The sequence below is a fragment of the Pristis pectinata genome, chromosome 3 (assembly GCF_009764475.1).
Source record: "Pristis pectinata isolate sPriPec2 chromosome 3, sPriPec2.1.pri, whole genome shotgun sequence".
Lineage (NCBI taxonomy): Eukaryota > Metazoa > Chordata > Chondrichthyes > Rhinopristiformes > Pristidae > Pristis > Pristis pectinata.
The window spans coordinates 119438632-119460551 of record NC_067407.1 but is presented as its reverse complement, the minus strand read 5'-3'; the positions used below and the strand labels follow the sequence as shown (position 1 = coordinate 119460551).

Genomic DNA, 21920 nt, shown 5'->3' with positions numbered 1-21920 from the left:
TGGCCTCTGCCTTAGCCTCGTTCACTGTCAGAAAGTCAGCCAGCAATGGAAACATATCATAGACGCCTTGCTCACATCTTCCCTTTCAGATACGGAGTTTTTTCTGGAAGGCATTGATTTTGTCATGCGTTTTCAGAACATTTGAGCCAGGTCCTTGCAATGATAGATTTAAGCTGTTCAAAATGTTGAAAATACCTGCAAGATAAGCTAATCTGGCAACTCAGGTCTCATCTGTCAAGAACTGTGCCAATGATCCATTATGCTCATTTAGAAAAATGAGCAGTTCATCTCGCAATTCATATACACGCTGCACAACGTGGCCTCGTGACAGTCTGACTTCTATATGTAGCAACAAATGCTTATGCTCGGCTTCCATTTCACGGCATATGTTTTCAAACAAACGATGATTGAGCGGCCTGGCTTTGATGAAGTTAACTATTTTAATGCACGTGGAAAACACATCTGCAAGATTTTCATCCATATCCTTTGCAGCCAAAGCCTCATGGTGAATCATGCAATGGGTTGCTGCTACATGTGGAGCTACTTCTTTCACTCGTGCGACTAGACCCGACTTCCATCCCGTCATTGTGGCAGCACCATTTGTGCATACTCCAATACGCTGTGACCACTCCAATGCTGATTGTACAAAAAAAAAGTGTCAAGCACATGGAAAAGTTTTTCACCGGTTGTATGCCCTGGGAGCGACTTGCAAAACAAAAAGTCTTCCAAAGCCTCTCCTTCCCAGCAATATCGAACATAAACCAACAACTGCGCAACACTGGCAACATCAGTGCTTTCATTGAGCTGAATCACAAATCTGACTTGCTGAAGACGTGCTATCAGCTGGCTCTGTATATCTTCCGCCGTATCGCCAATTCTTCTGCTTACTGTGTTATCAGACAGTGGAATGGCTTTCAGTTTTTGACTGGATTCTTTTCCCAGTATAACTTTTCACATGTCTACTGCCACAGGCAGTATAAGCTCTTCTCCAATTGTGTGAGGCTTTCTGAAACGTGTTATTCGTAATGCTACCAAATATGATGCGCGGAGCCTTCTCATTTACAGTGGCGCAGGCTGTCATTTTGCCTTTCTGCTTGAGGTACAGCTCCTTTTGCCGCTCAAAATATTCCTTCAGCTTACTGGCAATATCTGGATGCACTATTGTTAAATGGCGCTTCAATTTCGCTGGTTTCATTGCATCGTTGGACAGTGTTTGCAAATACACAACACAGAGAGGTTGGTCCGCATTTGTCCCCACTGCGATGAAGCCATATGAAATGTATTCTGGATTGTACTTGCATTGTTTTCTCTTTTGGTCGCCCTTATCCTCTTCATCATCAGAATCTTCCGGTTTCTGGTCAGCTTTTTTCTTCAGAAATTTCTCCATACTCAGCAATACATGCTGGACAGTTTAATTACTATTACTGATAAACAAAATTATCAAAACTAATCTAAAATTTAATCGCTTGCGCACTTTTCGCTTAACAGCGTAAATGCACGGTAAGTAAGCAGTATTATTAAGGCACACCAACAACGTCACTCAGTCTCACTAACACTACAGTGCACAACAGAAAAGTAATGAACACTACTGACTACTCTGACTACACAAATTGAATATTATGCAGCAGCTTACCAGAAGGAAACACCGTCTAAGTCTCTAAGATTGTCACCTATAACAGATGGAATAGATATGGCTGATTTTCTGAATAGTGGAAAACTGGAGCAAGCAAGTAAGCTATGTCTTTGTAACAGGTCGCTTTTCCACATGAGTTTTTGAAGTTTTTGCACTTCATTTAAGTCTTCCTACAATTAACTGAGAAACATCAATATTCTTTTCTATATGATTATTATAAACTCATAGCAGGGCACTAAGTTGAAATGCAAGTTGTATTGCTATTAAAACTTTATTTTGTGATTGACTCTTTGTAACTTAATTTTAATAGCGCTTTCAGATGAGGTGGTACCTTAATATTTTCAAGTGTTTGAGAGTTGCCATTGAATCAGACTATTCTCCAGTTATTTGACCTGATTTTAAGACAGTTTAAAATATTTGAAAATTTTCATAAATTCTTTGCCCATGCAATTTTTGAGCCAATTACAAAAAATATCAGTATTATTATTTGCCTTCCAGGAATTCAGCGGCAGTTACAGTACATCGCTCAGCTGCACGTAGTTGCTATTATCATTGTACCTTATGATAATCTAAATCAAACTGCTCACACACTAAATGTTTCAAGATTACGTGAAGACGTCTTTGGTGATACCGAAGACCTGAAACCTTTGTTGAAAGCAGCTGCAAAATATGGTATGCCTTTATCTTGTGTACACTCTATACTGATGTCATATTTCTGTCGTGCCTTTACTGAGTTTTTTCATTGTTGCCTTGAAGGTATGAAGGTTATCCTTGATCTTACTCTATTTTCTGCTCTACTTGAAAGTAATATTTCGGCCAGCATTGATCGTGATAATGAGGGCATTCTGCAGCAATTAATGGTAAGAAAAAAAGAATATTCTTTTAAGTTTAATTTTTATTATCAACTAAATTTAGTACAACAATACATTTTCTCCAAATTACTCTTGGAATTTTTCTAGACAGAATTTCGTTTCTGGTTCAGAGAGGGTGTGGATGGAATCTTCATCAAAATGAGTACAGTCAGTTTGAAGAAAACATTTGTAAGAGTTATTTTGTAATAATTAAGTTTAACTTGAATTACATTTTTTCCTTTTGAAGTTTTAAAATCAGAATATTTAATTTGTTGTATCGACCCAGAAGTTCTAAAGTACACTGAAAGTCATGCTGCTCAGGGACTCCTGTCATTTTTCTGCCAAAGATTCAAGGAGGAATTTTGTTACATGCAGAACTTGCAAGATGTTGTGTGCATCATTGTTGCGAGTCCCCAATATTAATATTTTCAAAATGTGCACAAGAAACTGGCAGGAGCTCTAGAGACAGGAGAGGCTGGATAGGCTGAGCTTGTTTTCTGAGCAAGGGAGGCTGCCTGAGAAGATGGTGGACTGAGGTACTCTAAATGTTAAATACTGTGGTGAGAATATAGGGAGTTAGAAAAGAGATTAAAAAGCAGGACCTCAAGGGTAGTGATCTCTGCCACAATGCCGTGTGCTAGTGAGGGCAGAAATGGAAAGATAGGCCAGATGAATGTGTAGCTGAGGAGGTGTGGCACGGGGCGGGGATTTAGGTTTTTGGATCATTGGGATCTCTTCTGGGGCAGAACTGATCTGTACAAGAGGCACAGATTGCACCTGAACTGGAGGGTGATCAATGTCTTGGGAGGGAGATTTGCTCATGCTACTTGGGATGGTTTAAACTAGATTGGCGGGGGTGGGACCCTGAGCAGTAATGAGGCAGATGAGAAATTGGGGGAAAATACTGCCGTCAATGAGAGCAAGTTAAGTAGACATGAGTATGACAGAGAGAGGAAAGATCACTGGTTTAGAACATAGAATAGTCCAGCATGATACAGGCCCTTTGGCCCACGATGTTGTGCCAAGCTATATGAACACCTCCTCTATGATCACTCTAACCCTTCCCTCATGCTCAGCCCATTTCCCTCCATTTTTCTTACTTCCATGTGCCTATCTATGAACCTTTTAAGGTCCCTATTGTATCAGCCTCTACAACTGCCCCAGGCAGTGTGTTCCAGGCACCCACCACTCTCTGTATAAAGAACCTACCTTTGACATCTCCCCTGAACATTCCTCCTCTGACCTTTAAACAGATGTCCTCTGGTACTGACTATTGCCACCTTGGGGAAAAGGTGCTGGCTGTCCACTCTATCTATGCCCCTCATAATCTTATACACCGTTATCAAGTCACCTCTCATCCTGCGTGGCTCCAAAGAAAAAAGCCCTAGCTTGCTCAACCTTTCCTCATAAGACGTTCTCTAATCCAGGCAGCATCCTGGTAAATCTCCTCTGCATCCTCCCTAAAGCTTCCACATCCTTCCTGTAGTAAGGTGGCCAGAACTGAAGACAATACTCCAAGTGTGGTCTAACCAGAGTTTAATAGGGCTGCAGTATTATCTCATGACTCTTGAACTCAATCCCCCAACTAATGAAGGCCAGCACTCCATATGCCTTCTTAACCACCCAATCAACTTGTGCAGCAATCTTGAGCAATCTACGTACTTGGACCCCAAGATCCCTCTGTTCCTGCACACTGCTCAGAATCCTGCCACTAACCTTGTATTTTGCCTTCATGTTCATTCTTCCAAAGTGTATCACTTCACATTTTTCCAGATTGAACTCCATCCGCCACTTCTCTGCCCAACTCTACATCCTGTCTATATCCTGTTGTAACCTATGACAACATTCTACACTATCCACAACCCCTGCAACCTTCATGTCATCTGCAAACTTACTAACCTATCCCTCCATTTCCTCATCCAGGTCATTTATAAAAATCACAAAGAGTAGGGGTCCCAGAACAGATCCCTGAAGAACACCACTAGTCACTAACCTCCAGGCAGAATATGCCCCATCTTCTACAACCCTCTGCCTTCTGTGGGCAAGCCAATTCTGAATCCACACAGCCAAGTCTCCATGCATCCCATGCCTCATGAGTTTCTGGATGAGCCTACCATGGAGAACCTTGTGAAGCGATTTACTAAAGTCTATATACACCACATCCACTGCTCTACCTTCATCTTTTTGTTTTATCACCTCCTCGCAAAACTCAATTAGGCTCGTGAGGCACGACCTGCCCCTCACAAAGCCATGCTGACTATCCCTAGTAAGATTATGCTTCTCCAAATGATTGTAAGTCCTGTCCCTAAGAATCCTCTCTAATAGTTTGCCCACCACTGACGTAAGCTAGGGAAAGAATAGGTCCCCTTAAAGATCAGCATAGCCGTCTTTGTTTGGAGCAACAGGAGATAGGCAAGATTTTTAATGAGTATTTTTCAACAGCTTTTACTTTGGGGAAGATCATAGATGCTAAGGAATTGAGGCAAATGAGTTGTTATGCCTTGGACCATATACAAATTACCAAGGAGGAGGTGTCAACAGCCTTAAATCACATTAACTCCCCAGGGCTTGACCAAGTGCATCTTCCGACCTTGTGGGAAGCTAGGGAAGAAATTGAGAAGGCCCTTGCAGAGGTACTTGCTTCGTCTTTATCCACAGGTGAAGTTCTGGAAGACTGGAGGGTGGCAAATGTTGTACAACAAAGACAAGCCAGGGAATTACAGGCCAGTGAGCCTGACATCAGTGGTGGGTAAGTTACTGGAGGGATTCTGAGGGACAGGGTCCACCAGCATTTGGATAGACAAGGTCAGATTAGGGATAGTCAGCATGGCTTTGTGCATGGGAAATAGTGTTTGACAAATCCATTAGTGTTTTTCAAAGAGGTAATCAAGAGGATAGAAGAGGGCAGGGTGGTGGACATTGTCTATATGGACTTTAGCAAGACCTTTGACAAAGTCCTGCATGGTGGGCTTGTCTGAAAGTTTAGCTCACATGGAATCCAGGGAGAGCTAGCTCACTGGATTCATAATTGACTTGATGGTAGGAAGCAGAAGGTGATGGTGGAAGGTTGTTTCTTGGATTGGAGGTGTGTGACTAGTGGTGTGCCACAGGGATTGGTGCTGGGACCTTTGTTGTTCATTATTTATCTAAGTGATTTGGATGAGAATATACAAGTTTGCAGATGGTACTAAAACAGGTGGTATGATAATGTAGAAAGTTATCATTAGTTACAGGGGGATCTTAATCAGCTAGGTGAATGGGCTTTCAGATAAGTGCAAGGTGTTGCATTTGGGAAGTCGAACCAGGGTGGGACTTGCATTGTGAATGGTCAGGCCATGGGAAATGTTATGGAAGAGAGGGACCTAGGAGTACAAGTACATAGTTTGCGGAAGTGGTGTCACACATAGAGAGGGTGGTGAAGAAGGCATATGGCACGCTGTTAGTCAAAGCATTGAGTATAAGAGTTCAGACATTATGCTGCAGTTGCACAAGACATTGGTGAGGCCACACTTGGAGTATTGTGTACAGTTTTGTCACCTGGCTACAGGAGTGACATCATTAAGCTGGAAAGTGTGCAAAGAAGATTTACGAGAATTTTGCCAGGACTCAAGTGCCTGAGTTATGAGGAGAGGTTGGGCAGACTAGGACTTCATTCCTTGGAGCATATGAAACTGAGGGATGATCTAGAGGTGTATAAAGTCATGAGGGGAATAGATAGGGTGAATGCACCATCTTTTTCCCAGGGAAAGGGACCCAAAAACTAGAGGGCATAGGTTTAAGGTGAGAGGGGAAAGATTTGAAAGGTACTTGAAGCTACTTCATTTAGAGGGTGGTGCATATATGGAACAAGTTGCCAGAGAAAGTAGTTGAGGCAGGTACAATAATAACATTTAAAAAGACATTTGGATAAGTACATGGGTAGTAAAGGTTTAGAGGGATATGGGACTAGCTTAGGTGGGCACTTTGGTTGGCATGGGTGAGTTGAGCCAAAGGTCCTGTTTCCGTGCTGAATGACTCTATGGCAGTATAAATAGGATTAGTGTAGTGTTACGTCCCAGCAACAAAAGAAACACTCCAAGTCATGAATAAGTGTTTAAAACTACTTTATTAATAACTACTTAAGATAAGAAAAATAAAAGTAGAAATGTTAGAATATTAGAATCTTAAACATTAACCCCAAAAACTAAACTCAAAGTGTGTGTGTGGCAAATTCCCAAACTCCAAGTCCAGGAACAGTTCTCAAAGTTCAGTTCAGCAAGCCCTAAGGTGAAACATGAGCAAAGGCTTCTTCAACAACCACCATTGGCTGAAGACAAGATATAGAGAGGAAATAGAGAGTAATTACGAAATCCAAATGTTCCACGTATGGAACCCATACGACACCTCAGTGTCTACTCAGCAGTGACTGCTCCACCGCATCTTCCTCACCCCGAAAGGCACTCGAATCGTGGCCATCCACACAAATACCTGTTTCCTTCTACAGGTCAACAACAAAGTGAACTCCACTGCTTTGTCCCGAAGTATCTGTTACCCCAAAAGGTATCCAAGATGTGGCCGTCCACACAAATACCTGTTTCCTGCTACAGGTTGACGACAAAGTGGACTCCACCGGATTATTCCAAAAATCCATACGTGGATTATAGTGACAGGCACAGTTATTGTTTTTCATCCATCGATAGAGACTAGCAGGCTTCTCCCTCTCCCCTCTCCCCTCTGACTCCGACTGACTGCTCCAAAACGTCATTACGTCCTTTATCTTCTGTTGTCGTAACCACGCCACACACACATACACCACTATGCTCTATCTTAAAGGAACATTCACCAGTAGTAACCTAATCCCTAACAGTAGATAGGTACTTGATGGTTGGCATAGACATGGACTGAAGGGCTCTTTCTGTGCTTTATGAGTCTGTCAGAGATTCTCACTAGGAACCAGCATTTCAAGGACTGGTTTTAATTCTGATTACCTTTTGCTAGAAGTAACAGACATGGGAATTGGCATAAAATCTGGCAGACATTGTGGCATCAGAGTTGAGTATTTCAAAGAGTGATCAGAATGATTGAACTGTCCCCCCAAAAAGTGAAGATCTTACCAACTTACACACTAAGCACACAGAGGTACACATTTGATCTTGCCTCTTCCTTGGTCCCCTCTCCTAATTTGTTCTGTTGGTCTCCTCTTCAAGCAATACTCTCTCCCCTAAACTTTTCCTTCAACCCCTCCCACACCCCTTAGCATACCTCCTCTCTGTGACATCCCACACTTTGCATTCTGTCCACCATTCTCTAGTTGCCAACCACTTATCTCTACCAGGGTGAGGGTAACCCTCACTCTCCATTCCAGCTGCCTGCCTTTTGCCCTCTTCAGAGCAGTTACCTGTTTGTGATCCCAGCAATTGCTTCCTGGCTGCCAGTTGACTCTTTTCCATCTTGCTCCGGGTCCCAGCAACTACTCCCCAAGCACCAATCAATCTCTGATCCTCACTGCACAACTGCTGTCTGCTCTCTGAACGTCCTCCAGTCCTAGCAACTGCACCGCACCATGCTTGTGGCCAAAAACAAACTCTCCCTCCTCCTGAGCCTTCTCCAGAAAACTTCCAGAATTGCACAATGCTTGTAGCCAAATTGAACAAAGACCTTAAGATGTTAAAGAGGTTTGTGCAATGCAGTGGAGATGAACAAAGTCTTGGTCAGAGGCTGGCTCAAACAGGATGTTAAAATTAGGTTGAATCGACAGCAGGTTCCTATCATGATGTTGATGCAGTTTCTTAATTTCCCAGAAAATAGCCAATGTCCCAAATAAATGCTTAATCTATGAATTACTGGAAGAAGCCTTGCGTTTGTATTGTAGCTGCTGGATTTGGTATTGGTATTGGTTTATTATTGTCACTTGTACCGAGGTACAGTGAAAGACTTGTCTTGCATACCAATCGTACAGGTCAATTCATTACACAGTGCAGTTACGTTGCGTTAGTACAGAGTGCATTGATGTAGTACAGGTAAAAACAATAACAGTACAGAGTAAAGTCTCACAGCTACAAAGAAAGTGCAGTGCAATAAGGTGCAAGGTCACAACAAGGTAGATCGTGAAGTCATAGTCCGTCTCATTGTATAAGGGAACCATTCAATAGTCATCACAGTGGGGTAGAAGCTGTCCTTAAGTCTGGTGGTACGTGCCCACAGGCTCCTGTATCTTCTACCTGATGGAAGAGGAGAGAAGAGAGAATGTCCTGGGTGGGTGGGGTCTTTGATTATGCTGGCTGCTTCGCCAAGACAACGAGAGGTAAGGACAGAGTCCAAGGAGGGGAGGCTGGTGTCCGTGATGCACTGGGCTGTGTCCACAACTCTCTGCATTACTAATCACTACTAATTTGGCAGGAATTTGCATTCATTGCAGAAGACATATTTTCAATCACTTCATATTTCCGAGCTCTTCACTATTTCAGTTTTTGTCTGTGTTAAATTCTTAAACGTACCTTTGTTGTTTTCAAAACTTTATTACTTCTCTATGCTGAGAATCAATGAAAAAACTGCAGATACTGGAAGTCTGAATTGAAACAAAAAATGCTGGAAGCATTCACCAGGTCAGGCAGCATCTGTGAAAAGAGAAATAGAGTTAATGTTGCAGGTCAAAAGACACTGCTTTTCCTTCTGTATACTCCTTGTTATAGTCTATAGGAACTTAGCCTATTGCAAATCAAGACCTGCTCACCTAGGGTTCCAGTTTTCACTAGCACACAATGGCTTCAATGCTGCTTGATGCTTCAGTTTAAAAAATCCTTGTCCTTATCTTGAAGTCCCTCTGACTTTGACCTGTCCCGATTGTGACCCTCCTCCAGCTCAAATTCCTTTGAACCCTAATGCATCTTTGACATTTATGTCTCCCTTCAGTTCATTTGTTGGCTGAGCACTCTGACGTCTTGGTCCATTTCACCAAAATTCCTTCTGTAGATTTATAAACCTTCTCATAACCCATATAAGAATATAAGAAATGGAAGCAGAAATAATCCAGTGGTTCCCACCAGCAAAAATGTTTCAGGTTAATGGCTCTTCCTGAGTTGTTCTGAGGAAGGGTCATTGACCCAAAATGTTTAACTGGTTTCTCTTTCCACAGATGCTGTTTGATTTCCTGAGTTCTTCCAGTATTTCTGCTTTTTTATTTCGGATACCAGCATCTGTTGTATTACTTGTTTTCCAGAAGTTCCCTTTGGCCTGCCTCACCATTGAATAAGATGATGGCTGATTTAATCTGGGATTCCATTTCAGTTTTCTGCCTGTTCCTCATAACTGCTGATTCCTCTTTGGAGCAAAATTCTGCGTATCTCAGTCTTGAATATATTCAATGATTTAGCCTCTACAGCTCTCTGGGGAAAGAATGACAAAGATTTACAACCTTCTGAAATAAGAAGTTCCTTCTTACCTCCATCCCAACTGGGCAAGGCCCTCTTTTGAAATTACGCATCCTAGTTCTATATTCCCCATAAGGGGAAATATCCTGTCAGTATAAAGTCCTCTCAGAATCTTACATGTTTCAATCGAAATGCAGAGAATTTTGGAAAATCACAATCATAACTTAACCAAAGTAGTAGGTCATCTCTGCTAATCATTAAACTTGTGTTTCCCATTTGTCTTTTATGGAGTGCATCATGAATTGCTCATGCTCAATGCACTTGATTTATTAGGAAACCACCTTGTATAAGAAATACAAGTAAGAAGAAAATGCAAAAATGATTTTTCAAAAACATTGATATAGATTATGGGGTATTGTGACAAAAGTGTCAAAAATTGTGAAAAAATGAAATAGATTAGAGAGAAACAGACTGTTTCCAGTAGTTGAAATCATCTAGAAGAATCCCCTGTGTTTAGAAGGGGGGTAAGTTCTTTACAAGGTTGTAAGGGTGTGAAATTCACTCCTGCAGTCGTGGAAGATATTGCCTCAGAAATTCTGCTGGGCCTACAAGTGAATACAGAGTTGGGTATAAGAGTTAACTCAAGCAGGATATAATGTTCATGCAGTGTGCTGATTATGATCTTGTGGATATGAAACCTGCACTATCTATTAGTTTCAGGCTGAATAGAAGGTCAGGATATCGTGCTTCTCTAATGATCCTTCAAGGGAACTAGCATTTCTTAAAATGGAGGTATACTTAGCAGCAGAATGAAGTGAGAGTCTGGAGCTGTTTTTAAAGAAGAGAAGGCGAAGTGGAAGTCTAACAGAAGTAAGAAAAAATGATGATGGGTCTGGATAGAGTAAATACGGGGAAGTTGCTCCATTTAGTGGAGCGGTCAAGAACTAGAGGTTACAGTTATAAAACAAAGGGCAAGAGAATTAAAGTGACATGAGGAAACCCCTTTTTGCACAATGTTTGGTTGAAAGATGGAATGCATTGCTATCAGATGAGGCAGATTCTATTCTGACCTTTAAGAGGGGGGTGGATAAATTTATGGAAAGGACAAATTCTAGGGTAGGGACATGTTTGGCACAGCTTTGTGGGCCGAAGGGTCTGAATTGTGCTGTAATTGTTCTATGTTCTATTTTACAAGTTTACACAGAAGGATCTGGGGGCTGAAACCAGTGAGTTGATCAGCTGGAGAATTGACATAATATGATAGCTAAATGGTCTACTTTCTGTGTTGTAATCATCCCATGAGTATTGAAAATGCTGCACAAACACTGACAAAGCATTATAATTTTATATTACCAGTAAGCTTTTATTACAGTCCGTGGATAGAAGCAGATGGATTCTTTCTAATCACCTCTCCCACTGCCCATCTCCCCTGCCCACATCGCAGACAGAAATATAGTGAGGAGAATGGAATGCCATTCAGTGCTAACAGTTTAACAACCAAAACTAAAAAAAAAATTATGTTCAGTGACTTCACTCGAGTTATCCAGGTAGGAGTACCGCTGTCTGTATAAAACTTTGCTTAGGCCACATTTGGAGTATTGTGAGGATTGCTTTCCCTGGAGATTTGGAGACTAAGAGGTAACCTGATAGAAATATATAAAATTATGAGAGGCATTGATAGGGTCTTTTTCTCAAGGGGGAAATGTCAAATACTAGAGGGCATCCCTTCCTATCCCATCTCTCCCACAACAAATATGTGCCAGCCATATACGGGAAGAAGGAATATTGCTGCTGTGGTAAACAGTAGTGCTATTGGAAATGTTGATCAGCATTCCTTCATGCCTTATGTTTTTCTCTTATGACCTCTGATGCAATCCGCACTGCATGCAATCTGCTGATGCTTTCAATACTTTGTTGCCCTTATCCCACATCACAAGCCTCTTACCTCTTTCATTTCGTCTTTGCCAGTGTAGGAAGAGAAGGTTGGCCTTCCTGCAGACATATAATCAAACATTTGCATGAACCAATGTAGATAATGGCAGATTTCAGTTTACAGACAATTCAAGGTGTTGAATTTTGGGAAGTCAATTGAAGTAGGACTTTCACAGTGAACAGTGGGGCCCTGGAGAGTATTGTAGAACAGAGTGACATAGGAGTACAAGTACATGGTTCCCTGAAAATGGCATCACAGGCAGACAGGATGGTGAAGAAGGTTTTTGACACACTGGCCTTCATCAGTCAGGGCATTGAGTATAGAAATTGGGATGCTATGTTGCATTTGTATGCAACTTTGGTGAGGCTGCATTTGGAACATTGTGTTCATTTTTGGTCATCCTGCTATAGGAAAGATGCCATTAGGCTGGAAAGAATGCATCATCTTCAGCCCTTAGTCACTTCCACCTATCACCTCTCAGCTTCTGGCACTATTCCCACTCTCCCTGCCCCCATCTGCCTATCAACCCCCCACCTGGATTCATCTGTCACCTGCCAGCTCTTGCCCTACCCCTTCCCTCCACCTTTTTATACTGGCTATCACTCCTCTATCTTTCAGACCAGATGAAGGGTCTCAACCGGAAACTTTGACTTCCTTCCATAGATGCTGCCTGATTTGCTGAGTACCTCCAGCACTTTGTATGTTGCTCCAGATTCCAGCAAGTACAATCTCCAGTGTCTCCACACATAAAAGTTTTTTGAGCATACCTATTGTTTTCTTTGTCAAGTTTCTAATAATGGCTTGACCCTCAGAGGCCTGCTTTCATAAGACATCTGTAGATAGCCTATCTGCCTACAGCCAGTCTGTAACTTGCTGGTTTGGTTAGGGAAATAGTATAAAGGAATGCAGATTGCTGCCTGGATATTAGACAGTGTTATTTATGGTCATTACCCAGCTGCAAGTTGAGAGAGATGGAGTTCTTTGATTGTTAATGACATGAGACTGGTGGTAAGGAGCATGCAAAGTTTATACAGAATGGTTTAGTAAGTTTGCAGATGACACAAAGATTGGTGGAGTTGTGGACATTGTAGAGGGCTGTCAAAGGATACGGCAGAATATAGATCAGCTACAGATATGGGCAGAGAAATGGCTGATGGAGTTTGATCCAAGCAAATTGAGCTGTTGCACTTTGGGAGGTCTAATATAAGGGGAAAGTATACAGTTAATAGAAGGACCCTTAACAGCATTGATATACAGAGGAATTTTGGAGTCCAAGCCCATAACTCACTGAAAGTGGTCATGCAAGTAGATAGGGTGATAAAGAAGGCATATGGTATGCTTGCCTTCATGGTCGGGGCATTGAGTATAAGAGTCAGTCATGTTGCAGCTATGTAAAACTTTGATTAGGCCGCACTTGGAGTATTGTCTGCAATTCTTGTTCGCCCCTTTGGAAAGGGTGCAAAAGAAGTTTATCAGCATGCTACCTGGATTTGAGGGTATGAGCTATAAGGAGAGGTTGGACAAACTTGGGTTGTTTGCTCTGGAGCATCAGAGGCTGAGGGGAGACCTGATAGAAATTTATAAAATTATGAGAGGCATAGATAGGGTAGACAGTCAGAATCTTTTTCCCAGTGTAGAAATGTTAAGTACTAGAGGACATGCATTTAAGGTGAGAGGGGGAAAGTTTAAGGAAGATGTGCAGGGCAAGTCTTTTGTTTACACAGAGTGGTAGGTGCCTAGAATGGGCTGCCAGGGGTAGTGGAGGAAGCAAATACAATAGTGGCATTTAAGAGGCTGTTAAACACGTGAATATGCAATGACTGGATGGATGTGGAGCATGTATAGGCAGAAGAGACTTAGTTTAATTTTGCATTGAGTTTAGCACAGATATCTTGGGCCAAAGTGAATGTTCCTGTGCTGTACTGTTCTATGTTCACTATATAGAAATCTGCTGTATTTGCAAAATTTTATTCTATCCATCTGCTTTACTCTGAGGGTTTGCCTGGTAACTCTAGATTCAGTGCTGTACGATGTTGTTGATAACACTTGTGACGTGATATCATCTGTGCCATCAATGTCAGGGACCATTGTTTTCATTATAATCTAATTTTGTAAAGAGAACATTGAGCAGTCAGGTGTGTTAACTCCATTTGACTGTGTGCCATTTGTGTATCTTCTCATGCTTATGCTAGTAAGGTGAGCAATAACATTACATACAATGTGGCCTGGAGCGTGGTAGCAGTATTAAAATATTACCAAGCAAATTTTGCCTGCTTTGTTATCCTGAACATGCAGAATCCTGCAGTAGTCTCATGATGTCATTGGATTCTAATTTCAGATTGCGAGTTATGGTTCACACCAAAAAAGCACTTCATTCATAGTTACCTATTTAATTTTTTTCCTTGGGGATTATCTTTTTATACATGTAAAATGCTTATGTGCACTTAAAATAAGCACACAGATTGGGAGTGCAGTTCTTGCTGTTTTCATTTGGTTGCATTAAAGCATTTGGGCTTCTGAAAAGATGAGGAGGATGGGGGCTACCAGTGAAGTAGCTATTAAAATTTGGAGATGTGTTAAAAGAAGGAGCACAGCATTCCTTGAGAAGCTAGGCATTTGCTGGGGATGGGACTGAAGGGTGGAGACATGGAGGAATTTCATCAAAGTAACAACCAGAATATAAACAAGTCAACAATTGATATCACAAGATTCAGTAGAGACTGGAACCACTGGCCTGAGACAAACTTGTACTGCCTTATCTGATGTACCTACCCACAGAATCATTGTAGGATCCTATTTTGTCAAAATAAATAGTTGGCTGCTTTGTAATGACTGCTGAAGTTAACAATTTAGAATCTTACATTTGAGTGTCAAAATTATTTAACCCAGCTTGTATGTTTACTAGCTTTTGGATTACAAAAGCGGCAAACACCTCAAAAATTTCTGTAAAAATCTTGTGGTAGATCTTTTTAGTGTTTCAGTGAAAATTTCTGCTAACTATAAAAACAATGGTTCCAAAATTCTGTTCAAGCAAACATTGAAATTGGTTTATTATTGTCTCTTGTACCAAAGTGCAGTGAAAAGGCTTGTCTTGCATACCGTTCATACAGATTAATTCATTGCACAGTGCATTGAGGTCGTACAAGGTTAAACAACACAATGTAGAATAAAGTGTAACAGCGACAGAGAAAGTGCAGTGCAGGTAGACAATAAATTGGAAGGTCATAATGAGGTAGATTGTGAAGTCATGAGTCCATCTTATCTAGGGAACCATTCAATAGTCTTATAACAGCGGGATAGAAACATTTTAAATAATGAAGATGATGTGAAATAAGCATTTGCACTAACTTTATATGGTGTATAATTTCAGATTTTAAAACTGTTTATATTGATTTAGACTTTCAAGTCTCATACTACTTTTATTGATCTGATAAAACAGAGAAGTTCGATGACTTCTGAAAACAAAGAGTAAAATATTTATTATTTATTTATAAACCACATTTTTAAAATCTATGTTTTGGTTTCTGTCATTCTTTCTGTTTCCCTCCCTCCCCTGGTCTGTAGTTATTATCTGATCCTAAATGAAGCAGAAGTAGAAGAGCAGCCTAATTTACTTTTGTTTTGTCAGTTCTTCATCTTTGCTTTGCCCATTCAAAAGGTTTCAGAACTATAGGGAAAATGCTAAAGCGAATATGCACTGGAGAGGGTGCAAAGATTTATCAGGATGTTGCCTGGGATGGAACATTTCAGTTACAAAAACAGACTGGATAGGCTGAGCGGAGGAGGCTGAGGGGGGAACTGATAGAGCAGTACAGAATTACAAGAGGCATAGATCAGGTGGGTAGTGAGAATTTTTCCCCTTAACAGAGATATCTAAAACCAGAAGGCATGTATTTAAGATGAGGAGTTAGAGGGGATCTGAGGAAAATAAATCATTCAGAAGTGGTTGCGATCTGGAACCCACTGCCTGAGAAGATCGTGGAGGCAGGTACTTTGAACCGCCATAGCAGATGCTACAGGCCAAGTGCTGGTAAATGAGAATAGTATGGATGGGTACTTGATGGTCGGTATAGACATAGAACATAGAATAGTTACAGCATAATTCAGGCCTTTTGGCCCACAAAGTTGTGCCGAACAGGTCCCTACCCTAGAAATTACTAGGCTTACCCATAGCCCTCTATTTTACTCAGCTCCATATACCTATCTAACAGTCTCTTGAAAGACCCTATCGTACCAGCCTCCACCACCATCTCCGGCAGCCCATTCCATGCACTCACCACTCTCTGAGTGAAAAACTTATCCCTGACATCTCCTCTATATCTACTCCCCAGCACCTTAAACCTATGTCCTCTTGTGGCCACCAATTCAGCCCTGGGGAAAAGCCTCTGACTACCTACCCTATCAATACCCTCTGACAATCTACCCTATCATCACGTGGTGAGCCAAAGGTCCTTCTTCAGTGTTGTATGACTCTATGCCACTTAGGTATTTAGGATTCTCACAAGATAGGTAAATGGTTGCATCGCTGTGCAATGGGTCTATTTAGTTTTTCTACTGGAAAAATATATTTGTGTAGTTGCTCAGAAAGTTTTGAAACTACAGCTGCACAAAACCTGGAAGCTAAGGATTTTTTTTAAATCACGTAGCTAATTGTGATTTTTTTCTTTAAATTACTGGACAGCCCAATTAGAAAGTTTTATTTGACTTTAATTGAAAAAAAAATTGTCCTCATAAAATCCTCTCATAAATTCATTCTAGCCTAACCACTTGAATGAAATGTTAGAACAGAGTGATGAAAAGGACTTCAGGAAGATGAACTGTGCTTAATGATGCAATGCACTTAATGTTTGTAACATCTTCCTTTAGATAATGAATTTGTGTAAGGACAGACACATTGTTGAGGCAGCTTTTCTGTTTAAGGTCTGTATCTGCCAGAAGGCCCTTAAAATTCTCCATTAACAATGAGATGGAACTGATGCAGGAGTTAAATAAGAGATTGGGGATAGAGAGCTTTAATATTTCCATTACCTTACCTAATACCTTTCTGAGACACTATTATCTCTCTGCACTTTACTATTTTAGGAGCAATCATTTTAGTACCCTTGGATATTCACTGTCAGTGAGGTATAGTTGGATGGCAAGGGAATGGGGTAATGCATTGTAAGTATCCTGATGATGAGGTAGTTACCGTAACAGGACAGTGGAAGCTATTTCATGTGCAGGGGAGGTATTCCCTACCATCTTCACAGTTAAAGGTCAAACTGTTCATTTTGGTCACTTAGGTGAAATCATTTAAATAATGTTAATACTAGGACATGTAATTTTCCAATGGAATAGAGAGGATTCTTCATTGATATTGGTTGTGGACTTGCCATATCAAATGATGCAATGACAGTCCAGATCTCCAGAATACCCTGCATTTAGAAAGTAGACACCAAAGATTCCAGGGATGTCTTGTCGTATGTAATCCTCATTCAGTCTTTGCACAGTGATGATTGGTGTTTTGGGCATCTGGTTTATATAGCACTTTTTTGAGTTGCAGTGTTTAATATGGCAGTTTGCTAAGGTAAAAGATAAGCACAAATTACCTTACTTCCTTGGCCCCTCTAATGAGTGATTTTTCAAGATTTATAGTAGCACCCGTAGATCAATAGAAATAACATCTCAACATTGTTACTGAGTCACTTGTGATTGAATTGAGTCACAAATTTGGTCTTCCTGTTTTGACAGGTCCTGAGAGAGCCAAGTCTGTAGATGGTAGGCCAGTTGTAGGTGTTGCGACTTGATCAGAACAATTTTCTCTCAGGATCATTGATGAAACCTGTTCATTTTATTTAATGGTTCCTCTGGATATACTCAAATCCTCATGAGCAGAGGTACTAATGATAAAGCAATCTCTATTTTACCTCTTATAAAGTCAGCCATCAGGACTGTTTAACTGCTTAATGTAGAGAATCTTCTATAAGATAAGGTAGCGTTAGGGGCGGCACGGTAGTGTAGCAGTTAGCGCGACGCTATTACAGCGCCAGCGATCGGGGTTCAATTCCCGTCGCTGTCTGTAAGGAGTTTGTACGTTCTCCCGTGTTTGCGTGGGTTTCCTCCAGGTGCTCCGGTTTCCTCCCACATTGCAAAGACATACAGGTAGGTTAATTTGGGTTTAAAATGGGCGGCGCGGACTCGTTGGGCTGGAAGGGCCTGTTACCATGCTGTAAATAAAATTTAAATTTGAAAATGTCACCTTCTCCATAGCTTTTTCACTGTTCTAGAATCTACTCATTAGTGGGACCTGCTTTTCTGTCATGGGCAGATTAGGTTCAGTTGTTTGAAGCTTTTTACAGTACTTTTTGAATATGGTTTACAAAGGCTATTTTGGAAAAGTTAGTTGAAGTGTAGAGTGCAAGTCACACAATAACTTGCCACAGGATTTTGTCCTTTGAATACCAAAGTCAGGTGGTTTAAAAATAACCCATCCTCAGTTTTTAACCATGTTAGATATAGATATTTATGTATTAGTCACATGTACATTGAAACACACAGTGAAATATGTCTTTTTTGCGTTGCTAAAAATATGCTGGGGGCAGCCCGCAAGCGTTGCCACTCTTCCAGCGCCAACATAGTATGCCCACAACTCCTAACCTGTACGTCTTTGGAATGTGGGAGGAAACTGGAACACCTGGAGGAAACCCACGCAGTCACGGGGAGAACGTGCAAACTCCTCACAGGCAGCAGTGGGAATTGAACCCAGGTCACTGGCGCTGTAATAGCCTTGTGCTAACCGCAATGCTATCGTGCCGTCCTTGGGAAGAATTTCTGGGCAATAAGATTGGCCCTAAGAGTACATCCAGAAAGGGCTTCTATTTGCTGTGATGTAGTAACTTCCTTTTCCTGTCCTCTATCTGTACCTCCCCAGTCTCCTGCGCATCCAGTTTTCTTCCTCCCGCTGAGGGCCTAAGGCAAAAATTGAGACTCTCGGCTGCCAAGGTTGAGGATCATGCAACAGGTCATGCTAAAGTATCTATTGGAGTGCTGCAAAAACTGGAATCTTACCTTCAGGGTGTGTTGGCACTTTCCTATAATGTCAGTGTAAAATTGCTGTGGTGTATAAACCTTAGAATGGACAGGTATCACAAGCCAAGGCAGATGGGATAGACCCTGTACCACAAGATACAACATAATCATGCAGCACGAGCTGGAATATGGTGGACAATGCAAATTGCCTAAAAATAAGAGCCATGCTGTTACGAACCAGCAACAAAAGAAACACACTGAGTCATGATTAAAAACTATTTTATTAATCACTACTTATGATAATAAGAAAAATAAAAGTAAAAATGTTAGTATGTTAGAAGTAAAAATGTTAAACCTTGAACATTAACCCCAAAACTAAACTCTTTGTGTGTGTGTGTGTGTGTGTGTGTGTGTGTGTGTGTGTGTGGCAAAGTCCCAAACTCCAAGTCCAGGAATGGTTCTTAAAGTTCAGTTCAGCAAGCCATAAGGTGAAACATAAGCAAAGGCTTCTTCAACAACCACCGTTGTCTGAAGATAAAACATAGATGTAGAGAACATAGAGAGTGTAATTACGAAATCCAAATGTTCCGCAATGGAACTCAATTGACACCTCAGTGTTTACTGGGTAGTGACTTCCTCACCCCGAAAAGCATCCGACTCGTGGTCGTCCACACAAATACCTGTTTCCTTCTACAGGTCAGCAACAAAGTGAACTCCACCGGATTACTTCCAATTTCCATACGTGGATTGCTGTGACAGACACAATTATTGTTTCTCATCCATCGATAGAGAAACTAGCAGGCTGGTGTCTCTCTCCCCTTTCTCTCTCTCTCCCTCTTCGACTTTGACTGACCTCTTCAACAACGTCATTACGTCCTTTATCTTTGGTTGATGTAAGCACGCCCCACACACACACACACACACACACACACACACAACTACTCTATCTTAAAGGGACATTCACCGAGTCCGTAACAATGCACACTCCCTCATGATGTGATATTGAGCTCAGAAGTGCAATTTTAGCTTCTACAGTTTCAAACTTAGCATGGTGAATAACATCACTCCATGTGCTTCCTATGCACCAAATATTTTCTGGGCAAGAGAAGACTGCCTGGAATGCTATATCAAATTTCTGGAATGTTTTATTCAGGCAGAATGATGATGGTTCCCCAATTTACAAACAACATACTTAAGAATTCAATTGTGTAGCACTCAACAAAAAAAAGTGCTTCAATTCCTAGGCTCACCTATTTATTTGAAAGTTAAATCATTTATATAAGAGCAAATGGTATGGTTAATTATGCTTAAATTACTTACATTTAGAAATGGTACTCTCCATTTGGGTTTAGATTATAGAACTTCTGAAAACATGGAAAAAAATAGCTAGAAGATACAGTTCAAGTTCAAAAGAAAGGTATGTTTGAGAGTAATTGTTAGTATTTTTATGACGTGCAACACTACAAATGTTTTAAAATTATATTCCGTATGTGATTGCACATTTTGTCCAATTAAATGGTATTGAGGTATTTTGACAAATAAATTGGTAAAATTATTTTGCTGTTTGATCATTGGATTGTTCTTGTACAATAATTGACCATTACTTTATTAATTAATTAGGAGTTGCTTATATGTTATATGGTTGCAATGTTGCACTGTAACATTTTGGACTTTTTAGTTTTCAGTGCAAACACAGCTAGCAGGAGAATTTCTACCCTATATGCACAGAATGGCAACAGACTTTCAAATTAATTACAGCCATCTTTCTGTGAAAAATTCTGGGAGCGTTTCTGCTTTCAATTGCAAAATGAGATAGAATGCATTTACACTGTTTTTTCACTCAATGGTCAATGATAATGTAATTTTCTGTATTCTGCTTATAAGCTTGCACTTCTCACTGAATCTGGGAGTAACCTCTTTAGTTGAGTTATAAAGCTTATTGTTAACGCATACAGGTACAAAGAAATATTGAAATGTTTGTACTCTAATTAATCAAATCAATGAGTTTATAAAACACTTCAAATGACATACTGATTTGACTGCATTTGTGCCGGTGACTCTTTTAGGAGCTGACAGTATGTTGCCTTGACTTCCTACCTTATGCTCAGTAAGAAGAGATCAAAATTCTGGGGGAGGTTTATGTTTTCTGGGTGTAATTATATAGGACAAATATGGATACAATCGAATCATGGAATATATAAGGCTGTTTGACCCATCAGCTGCTATTGGAGCAATCCCATCAATCCCAGTCTCTCATTCTTTCACCACAGCCCTACAAATTATGCTTTCCCAAGTGCCTATCCAATTCCCATTTGAAGGCACCGGTATGGTTTCCACCCCACTTATAGGCAGTGAATTATTCTCTGAGCATTAGTGTTTTCTTACATACCCCTTTTACCTTTTTCCCAACATTTTAAAAAATGTGTCCTTTGGTCTACGAACTATCTGCTAATAGGGGCAGCTTCCTTCTATTTACTCTATCTAAACCAGTCATAAATCTTGCACATCACTTTTAAATATCCTCTCAAGTTTTACTCCAGTTTATTAATTCCAGCCTTATGGCTGAAAATTCTCATCCCTGGACTCATTTTATGTCAATCTTTTCTGTACCCTCTGGGACCTATGTATCCTTCCTGAAGTGTGGTGACCAGAATTGGTTGCCATATGCCAGATATGGCCAGACCAGTGTTGTTACAGATTAAACATAACCCTTTTTTTTGTATTTTTGTATTCATTGCCTCTACGAATCCCAGAATCCCATGTGCTTTACATACCACTCTCACAATGTGCCTTTCCACTTTCAAGGATTTATGCACATGTACTTCCAAATCATTTTGTTCACATGCATCCATTAGAACTATGCCATTTAACCAGTATTGTCGCTTTTTGTTCTTTATGCCAAAATATATCATTTTATACTTTTCTATATTAAATTTCACTTGCCACGTCTGCCCATTTAGTCAATATGTCTGTCTTCTTGCAGTCTATTATGATCCTCATGGTTTCCTACACTTCAAAGCATGAGTCATCTCCAGTTTTATCAATTATATACAGCACACCCATGTCTGTGTGTATGTCGATCAAAAATTGAACAATGGTCCCAGCGCCAATCCCTATGGAACATCACCATCTTACATCTTCCAATC

General features: G+C 40.7%; 1 protein-coding gene across 2 annotated transcripts in view; it reads left to right on the top strand.

Moving 5' to 3' along the window:
* LOC127568517 (4F2 cell-surface antigen heavy chain-like) overlaps positions 1–21920 on the top strand; it is a 59400-nt gene that overhangs the window by 21267 nt on the left and 16213 nt on the right. The window contains exons 1-5 of one of the 2 annotated variants that reach the window (XM_052012371.1): positions 1665–1730; positions 2132–2305; positions 2390–2493; positions 2593–2673; positions 20127–20191. In XM_052012371.1, coding sequence (XP_051868331.1) covers positions 1691–1730; positions 2132–2305; positions 2390–2493; positions 2593–2673; positions 20127–20191 — 464 coding nt within the window. In that variant the 5' untranslated portion in view covers positions 1665–1690. Of the gene's footprint in view, positions 1–1664; positions 1731–2131; positions 2306–2389; positions 2494–2592; positions 2674–20126; positions 20192–21920 lie in introns of those variants that run through there. The other variant, XM_052012370.1, reaches the window with a different exon arrangement.